The sequence below is a fragment of the Rutidosis leptorrhynchoides genome, chromosome 11, assembly GCF_046630445.1.
Source record: "Rutidosis leptorrhynchoides isolate AG116_Rl617_1_P2 chromosome 11, CSIRO_AGI_Rlap_v1, whole genome shotgun sequence".
Classification (NCBI taxonomy): Eukaryota; Viridiplantae; Streptophyta; class Magnoliopsida; order Asterales; family Asteraceae; genus Rutidosis; species Rutidosis leptorrhynchoides.
Window position 1 is genome coordinate 108,807,590 of NC_092343.1, and position 9,399 is coordinate 108,816,988.

General features: G+C 31.4%; 1 protein-coding gene across 1 annotated transcript; it reads left to right on the top strand.

Moving 5' to 3' along the window:
* Nucleotides 1–2,518: 2,518 nt before the first annotated feature.
* On the top strand, nt 2,519–5,226 carry LOC139874855 (secretory carrier-associated membrane protein 2-like). Its single transcript, XM_071862250.1, has 10 exons — nt 2,519–2,578; nt 3,312–3,374; nt 3,455–3,488; nt 3,646–3,768; nt 3,851–3,913; nt 3,993–4,086; nt 4,598–4,643; nt 4,724–4,791; nt 4,976–5,024; nt 5,101–5,226. Exons 1-10 carry the CDS (start codon nt 2,519–2,521, stop codon nt 5,224–5,226), a joined length of 726 nt encoding a protein of 241 aa, XP_071718351.1.
* Nucleotides 5,227–9,399: the final 4,173 nt, after the last annotated feature.

A 9,399-nucleotide genomic window follows, 5' to 3' on the forward strand; every position in this document is an offset into this window, starting at 1 on the left:
TTTTAATGCTAAATACTAAAAATAGAAAGAAATGGATTGGACCGTGATAGTACTAATTTACATATTAATTATTAGACAAAAATAGTGAATAGTATCAGGGGTATTTTCGTCATCCCCCCTCCTTTTTTTTTGTTTTAAATAACTTCGCCAAAAAAATCTCCCACACTTTGTTCAAACATTAAACCAACCCCCCAAACACGGGAGTTAAGTGCCACATCAACATTTTCATAAAAAATCTTAAATAAACCCACTCAAATATTCAACGGGTCATATCTTCTCGCTCGCATCGAGTTAAATTTTTCCGGCATCATCGTTAAACTCGAAATAATTTTACGAACACAATGTCACTATTTATACGCAAAACAGATTCTTTTTTAAAAAACGCTAAATATTTGGGATACTTTTTATACACGTTGATTTTGCGTTAAATTTTTAAAAGTAGACAATTCCATAGCGAAACGCGGAGATGCACATATATTGTTAATTTAAAATAACATTTAAATCTTTCACGTGTTATACCTTTTAGTTCGATTCGAGTTGCGCTTCAACGACATCATCGTTAGCCACGAAATAATTTTACAAACTAAACGCAATAAAATACATTGAAAATCGAACTCCGGCGCGAAGCGAGGGTTCGAAAACTAGTTAACACCAAATTCTACACCGTAATATACTAAAAAAAAATATTATTTTTGACAGAGTATATATATATATATGTTAGATTATGTTATATTATTTTTGTAAAGTGTCAATATAAAAATATCAACACACTTCAAATTCCCTTTAGAAAGCATACTTTCAATATTTAACGTCATGTACTTAACTAGTAATGTGGGCCCCATGATTTAATTTGTATTAAATAAAATTAAAATATTATGTAAATCTAAGTGTTGGAAAAATTCAAATGTTGTAATTTATTACTAAGTAATAACTAGTCTTGTCCGGCCCGCGCGATGCGGCGGGCGCTTTCGGCAGGCGTATTCATATTTAACGCAATTTTATTTACAGAAGGGAAAACGGCTCATGTGTTATGCGTCGTTGTTAGTGTCATCGTCTTTAGTGTTTTTTAAAATCTGTTCGGTTCAAAGGTAGTTAGTTTCATTTCGTTGATAAAATTATTCGAGCCTGACGGTGATGGCGAAAAAATTTAACTCGCGACGAGCAGGAAGATACGGACTGTCATTGTGTTTAGCGTTTTTTTAAAAATTGTCCGTTTCCAACGTAGTTAGTATCGTTTTGTTCATAAAATTATTTCGAGTCTGACGGTGCTGTCGAAAAATTTAACTCGCGGCGAGCGGGAAGATACGGGCTGTCGTTGTGTTTAACGTTTTTTTAAAAAAGTGTCCGTTTCGAACGTACTTAGTTTCGTTTGGTTCATAAAAATATTTCGGGTTTAACGGTGTGGTCGGTGAAATTTAACTCGGAGCGAGGATAAAGATACGGGCTGTCGAAGTGTTTGGGTGAAATTTTTATTTTAAATGGGAGTATTTACGTTTTAACCCCTGAAGTTTGGTATAATTTTTGTAAGTTGGTAAAAATTGAGGGAGAAAAATGAAAATTCCGAGTGTAAAAAGGGCCTGCAACTGTTGTCGTTTTTGCATTGACAAAACGACCAAAAACTCCACCGTTTTTAGTAGATATAGTGTTAATTGCAAATTTAGTAAACAAAAAGTTTTAGTATGTTGTATATACTAATGAATTTGTATTATAATTATGATGTTTATGTTTATGTTTCCCATACACCGCCCATGTAATATTTGATTTTGTTGTGGTTGTTGTTGTTGTTTAGGTTTATTACAGTAATATATTTAATTTTTAAAAAGATTTCAAGAGTCATTTGTTATTAATAATAATAATTATTAAATATATATATATATATATATATATATATATATATATATATATATACTCAATTTTTAAGCAAAATTTATTATTATTATTTATTATCATTATTATTTTTATTATATTATTATTATTCAAATATTTGTTCTCTTTATGTGATTAATTATGTTATATATGCATGCGAAATACATGTCTCAATAAAAATAGTAATTGTGATGAAAACTAGAAGATGGTGGTGGGAGAATAAGTGTAGTTCATTTATTCTGACAAAGTTAAGTACATAAATATGTTTGTAAAAACAACGACAAGTTTCTTAGTCGGAATCCGTAGTTCCATGGGTCATTAAACAAAATGACTAGCATTTTCATTCACTTAATACCTAAAATATATCATTAAACTTTATCATTAAAATAAACTCATGATTTTACGGGTCATTATAGTAGTTTATAATATAAATCACATTGTACAATCACAGACAAAGGTACCAATCCGGCAATCCATCCATTTAAATATAAAATAATAATGAAACTCAAGGTAAAACAATGCATAGACCTATTATAAAACACATACATATACTTACATTCAAGGCTGCAGGGTGTCTTCTTCAATTCCCTCTCATTTCTTCCGCCACTGTGAATGCGTGTAAAATTCGAGTAATAAATTCAAAGTTTTTGCGATGGCCGGACATCATGATCAGAATCCGTTCAGTCAAGAAGATGATATTAATCCGTTCTCGGTACGTACATATTTTGTACACAAATTTTACTAGTTTCGATTTTAATGAATATAATCCGCTTTATAATTGGTCTAGAAGCAGTCTCATATGTAGATAAATGATTGTCTACATCTCACTCCATATATATATATATATATAGAGATTTGTTGTTGTTGTGCCATAATAATTTGTCTAGCTCCGTCCTTGCACGTAAGATAGAGCATAAACAAATATTAGATAAAAATTGTATTTTTTGTAAGGAATTATAGAACAGAAACTTACTCTTGCAACTGAATTACAGAACAATCAGAACATTCACGCAGTCCCGCCAAGCTCAGCTCCTAAACCTGCACTTTGCTTCGGGTTTCGTGCCACAACCGAGTCGCTTGACACGCCTGCGGTAATTCAAAAATAATTTTACCCTTTTCGTTTCTATTTATTTTATATAAGGTCATCGGATCAACAATATGCGAGTAGTGAATCAACTAATAGGATGTGAGTTTAAGTCTCGTTTTAATTGTTTTATCGATGAGTTAAACTTATATATTGATCTAAAAATAAAATTATTTGAAAAACTTTGCACGTAGTACTTATTTTGAAGTAGAGCTATTTTACTTATGTTAATCATCATAAGATAGTCTAGTGGTTAGCGTCTCGATATCCTTTCAAGAGGTCTTAGGATCATATCTAACGTATCTTAAGAAACCTCATCCATTTATTTTAATTATGTACTTCACATTTGTTTTAAATATAGAAATTACAGAACAAGCGAAATGAGCTGCAAGCTAAGGAGGCTGAATTGAACAGGAGAGATGAGGTAACTTACAGCCCACAATTGCAAGTGATACTTATTATTAAAATACATATTAAGATATAAGATTTTCAAATTTTATGCAGATCCTTAGACGAAAAGAAGATGCGCTACAAAGATGTAAGTTCTTAACTTGTTCATGTTTAATGTATTCTAAACTCATAATATTAATATCAGAATTTGAATTCATAACTTATTGTCTGAAGCTTTACTAATTGATCACTTTCTGATGGCTTTTAATTACTTACGTCATTTTTATTTTTAATATTTTGGTTAGCCGGAGCTGTCATCGAACATAAGAATTGGCCTACGTTTTACCCTTTGGTTCGCCACGACATTCCTGGAGATATACCCGTTCACCTTCAACGAATACAGTATGTTGCATATGCGACATTATTAGGTACTAAACTAACAAACTCTAACATCTGTTACAAAAATAAAATGCTCCAAAAATATTAAAAATCCATATATTTTTGTTTCAGGAGTTCTAATAACACTCGGCTGGAATCTTCTAATGAGTATAGCATTGTTCACAAGTAACATAGGTTAGTATTTGATTTCTGTAGTTATTTAATTAGGGTTTATCATATAACTCCATAACCAAATTTAAATTATTTGATCTAGTTGGACGTTACATATTCTTCTCGATCGTTTATTTCTTGTTGGGTCCTCCTGGAGCGTTTTACTTTTGGTATCGACCACTCTATCGCGCCTTTAAGTAAGTACGATTCTCACAAATTATAATCAAGAAACTATAGTGAAATCGTAGGTGTGTAAATGAGCTGAGATACTAGAGTTCAACTTATTAAAAGTTCAGTTTGAAGTCGAACCTTGAACATACAAGATCGTTTGGTAAATTAATGAGCTCGAGTGTCTATACATTGTATTGGTCAACTAGCTCATCAGCCTAAATGAGTATTATTATAATAGTTAATTAATACTGTAATAAGAGATAGGATTATATAATTTTATTAAGTATATAATAATTAACTATAATATATATAACGAGTCAAGTTGGAGTCAAACTCGAGCTTTTATAATATCAAACTGCCTGAGTTCTAGCTTAATATACCAGGTTCAATATAAGTCTATTTCGCACTTTAAACTCTCTGAATTTCAAATGAGTTGATTAGTAACCTAAGAAGCTCCATTTTGCTTCTATTAATATTAATATTAAGAATATTTGATGCATATTTGTTTCACTAAATATATATATTTTTCCACAACAGGAGTAACAATGGCATGAACTTCGGCTGTTTTTTCTTCAACTATACTGTGAGCATCATTTATTTCTTCAATTACATATTAATGATCCCAGCTGTGACTCCTAAATCATTTTTACCTATTGACAATAGTATCACATCGTGTTCTTCGCTTTTGCTGCAATTGGTCCTCGAATACTATTTGCCGGATTCCATTTTGCGTGAGTTTTTCCTTCTCTTAACACTTTCATATGCTTCCATCTTAACTACATTATAGAATATGTAAATGGATGAGGTTTTTAATGCTCAAGCTACCTGGTTAATATCTTTTACTCAGACGTACGTTGTTTAACTGTCAGTCACAAAAAGTATAATTAACTAAATAACTTTTTATTGTTGTTTTAGGGGGATCTTGAATGCAGTGGACCTTTGGAACGGTCATAAGGGACTCGCGGTGAGCTTCGAATAAAATTTCTCGAACTTTAACATATTTTAGAGTCAATTACCTAATCGTGTGAATTATATTGCAGGTAATGAGCTTAATCGGATCTATATTGTTTGCCTTTGAGGTGATTCTAAGTGTATGGGTTATGCGACAAGTTTATAGACAGTTTCGAAACAGTGGACAAAAACATAGTATTGATATCGCCCTTTGAGCTAGCGAAAATCGTCTAATATCAACTCTAAAGGAGACTCACTTTTGCAATGGAAGTACACTTCAATCTACGTTTAATGGTCTGTCTGTGTTCTTATGTTACATAGAAACAAATATTGTTGCATTTCTACTAAGAAATCTTTTCTTCATTTTCTTTTGTAGTTAAAATTCATTCATGTTTATATTTATTTGCTACACATGTTCAAAGGCTTATTCAATATTTGCTTTAAAAGCATTTAGTTTATAGTTTATGTAGATAGATGGGATGGGGAAGGGATAAAACAAGTGTAGTCAATATCACAAAAGTTAATCATTTGGGCATAGTTCATGTGGCCATCGAATTCTCAATGTAGCAAGAGACTTAGGTTCAATTATTGGTAACACACAAAATTGAATTAATTGGTCTCTTAAATAGAGGGTGATTCAATGTTTGCAATTCACCTTGTTAGGGGTCTCGTCGCTCGGGGCTCGTTAGCAAGGGGTTTTACTTGCTAGTTGGGACCCTAATGCGGTTGTCGTTTTTTTTTAACGGCGATTTTTTGGCATCAGTAGATCATTTCTTTCAATGACCCTCATCATTTGCTCGTAACACACACGTTCGGACGGAAACCCGAACCCGATCAACAGTACCTGGGAACACATCCATTCGGGCAGTGTTCCGGGTAGAGGTCTGTGAACGAATCCGGTAAAACCTCCCTATAGGGTCAATATATATCACCATTATTGTTGTTCAATTAGTTTAAAGAAAATCATGTCATCCTAAGAATCGAACATATGACCTCTCTATCTCATGACACAAAGTACATGGGAGGAACCGTTGAACTATGCCCGCAAGTTCTAATGCGATTGTAGTTAAGAAGGTTTTCTCTTCGAAAAAAATTCACAAAAGTTAAATATAGTTGACCAATTACAAATACAAGCATCACTAGTAAAATATGTCATTATGTAGAAACCTTTTGTAAAATTTAAATAAGTCTAGAATTTCTCCAATTATAACTGCACATACGTCAGATGTTGTATTTTCCCATAGTTTATTGGGTTATGGAGTGATTTTATATAATTACTCCGTATTAATTATCAATTATGATTATCATATGATTATAATAACTCGAACGAGTTTTATGTTCTTAGCAATCAACTAGTTTTCGAACCCTCGCTTCGCGGCGGGGGGTTCGATTTTTAATGTATTTTATTGTGTTTAGTTACGGAGCCTGCGAGTGAAAAATCAACATATATGAAAAGTACCATAAATATTTAGCGTTTTTTTAAAAGTGTCCGTTTTGCGTATAGTTAGTGACATTGTGTTCATAAAATTATTTCGAGTTTAAGGATGGTGTCGGAAAATTTTAACTCGTTGCGAGCGAGAAGATATGACATGTTGAATATTTGAGTGGAGTTTATTTAAGATATTTTATAAAAATTTTGATTTGACGCATTAACCCCCTGTGTTGGGGACTGATTTTAATTTTTGAAGAAAGTGTGGAGGGTTTTTGTGGTGTTACTTGAAAGAAAGAAGGGAAGAAAAAGGTGAAAAGACGAAAATACCCCTGATACTATTCATAAGTTTTGTCTAATAGTTAATAGAAAGTGTGGAGGGTTTTTGTGGTGTTACTTGAAAGAAAGAAGGGAAGAAAAGGGTGAAAAGACGAAAATACCCCTGATACTATTCATAAGTTTTGTCTAATAGTTAATATGGTAATTACTTAAATTAGAGATTTAGTGGAGAAATAACGGGAAAAAAGAATTTATGCGGGTCAAATCTTTCATTCGGTTTCTATAGTAATGAATCTGAATTGGACCAATTAAATAAGTACACATTTTATGTTTGACTTACTTAAATTAGAGAAAAGGTAAATTTAGCTATATAAATTTCTTTTTAAAAAGATTTAATCTTTTATGTCAGATTGTCTCAAAGTAATTAAGTGATAAGTAAATAATGTTAATTTAGCTTTAGTTGGTATCAGAGGCGGAACTCTTTGTAGAGTTAAAGGGCAATGGTCTCCCTAAGATTTAGGAATACTTATGTAATTTACTTGTGTCATATGGTTGATTAATTCTTTCTAACTGACTTAGCCCTCTTGAAAGTATTTGAAAGTATTTGTATAATAATTCTGAGAGAGCTATATCCTCAAGTTAAACCACAGAGAGAACATTTCTATTGGTCTTTAAAATTTACAAAGACAATTAACATAAGCACAAATACTAATTGGTTGGTTTTAGTGATATAATAAAAAAGAATCAAGTACAATTTTCATCATATGATATATATAGATATATAATTGTGATTCAAATTAATCTACTTTTGAAAAACTTATTTAAGAATATAGGAGATGATTTACTATTTTTAAAAACCGTACTAGTAGGTGCAATTTTAAAGGTTTACTATCGGTCAAGAAAGACATTTAAATATTCTTTCATTACAACCCTCTCAACACAAATATTCAAGTTCCGCCACTGGTTGGTATCTCGATTTCTTATAATATATGTCTCTGTTTCAAATTACTATAAAAGTTTTAAGAAGAAACCCACGGTCAAAAGAATTGCCATGTTTAGTACTATAAAAATTCTACTCCGTAATAAAGAGGCTACTAGGCTAAAGAGGCTTGAAATCGACCTGCATGATGCCAACTTGAAATTGAAAACTACAGTGGAGGTGGCACGGAAAAAAGATGAGATGATGCAGGTTGTTGAGGCGAAATGTGTTTCAGAGAGGGTTGAAAAGGAAAAACTGATTGATGAGAAAGAAATTCTGTTGAAAGAGAATGAAGAGCTGAAGAAAATGTTGGAGGTTGAGAAGCGTGTCACTGAAGAGAACACTATTACTGCTGCTGCCTTTAAAAAGAATTTTGTTGATCTAAAAGTTGGTATTCCTGCCCTTGTGCAGAGGATATTGAGCTCTCCGCTTGTTGGCCAAACTTTTCATAGGTATTTGGTGGCTTCTACTGAGAAGGACCTTTCGGATGCTACTGAAGAGATGTTAAATGCCCTTCCTGATAAACCAGATCCTTTACCTACCGTTATTTTAAAACATATCAAGCCTGATGCTGAGGCTAAATTGCAGGCTGCAATAGGTGAAGTTTCTTCTTTGAAGATTGTTTCTGTGTCAGAAGTGTGTGGAAGGGAAGATGCCTCTATGAAGGATATCTTAGAAGTTCCTATTTGAAAATACATTGAAATTTTTCTGTAATAACAATATACAACTTGTGTGTTTGCCATATTTATATTTTTTGTGATTACTTTGAAATTATCATGCTTTTTTATGATTAACATATTCCTGATGCTGCATATGTGTCGAACCATTATTAGCTATATAAAGCTTAAATACCATATGTCATTTTATACAAAATGATTTTTGCCTTGAACTGATTTTTGATATGGCATATGTATTGGACTTTCTGTGACAACCCGAAAATTTCCGACTAAATTTAAACTTTAATCTTTATATATTCCCGACACGATAAGCAAAATTTGTAAGTTGAATCTCAAGAATTTTAAACTGTGTTCATACATTCATTTAACCTCGACCAAATTCCAAAGATTCACGAACCATTATATGAACGAATAAGATTATATATGTATATGTGTATATATTATAACTTGAAAACATTAACAAAGTATTAGACGTATAATACTTTACATAAACGTATTTGTTTCATAATATATTCAAAGAGTTATCATTGGAATTAAAAGATATATCAAATGGTTGATTTATCAGATACATTGAATTATGGCTACGAGTCTCTATTGAGAGGTCCACTTTGATTTAGAAAACCTTTCCTTTTAACGGTATCCGAAATATTTAGTAAAAGTGATTTACACTAGTGTAATTAACAAGAGTTAGTCAAAAGTTAGTAATCATTTCCGTTTAAATTTCAAAGGTGTACTTTACTTTGATAAACTCGTGTCCCTTGATAAATCAACTATTTATTTTTCATATTAAAAACATTATTTGGTAAAATAACTACTATTATTTAAAATGAGTTAAATTATATAAAATGAACTTTGAAATGTAATTGGTTTTGAAAGACTAAATATTATATCATTAGATAAATATTTCAAACATATATATTATGTACAAATTTACAATTCTAAATAAGAATATATATATATATTTTTAACTTAGTCATAAAATGTACTAATTTAAAATAATATATTTTGATAAACAACGAGTCAC

What these genes read in the sequence shown, in the direction of transcription:
- LOC139874855 (XM_071862250.1), top strand. Translation starts at nt 2,519, where the DNA reads ATGGCCGGACATCATGATCAGAATCCGTTCAGTCAAGAAGATGATATT. An exon ending in GTTTTTTCTTCAACTATACT is followed by an intron (nt 4,644 to 4,723) that starts GTGAGCATCATT and finishes TATTGACAATAG; the next exon opens with TATCACATCGTGTTCTTCGC. An exon ending in ACGGTCATAAGGGACTCGCG is followed by an intron (nt 5,025 to 5,100) that starts GTGAGCTTCGAA and finishes ATTATATTGCAG; the next exon opens with GTAATGAGCTTAATCGGATC.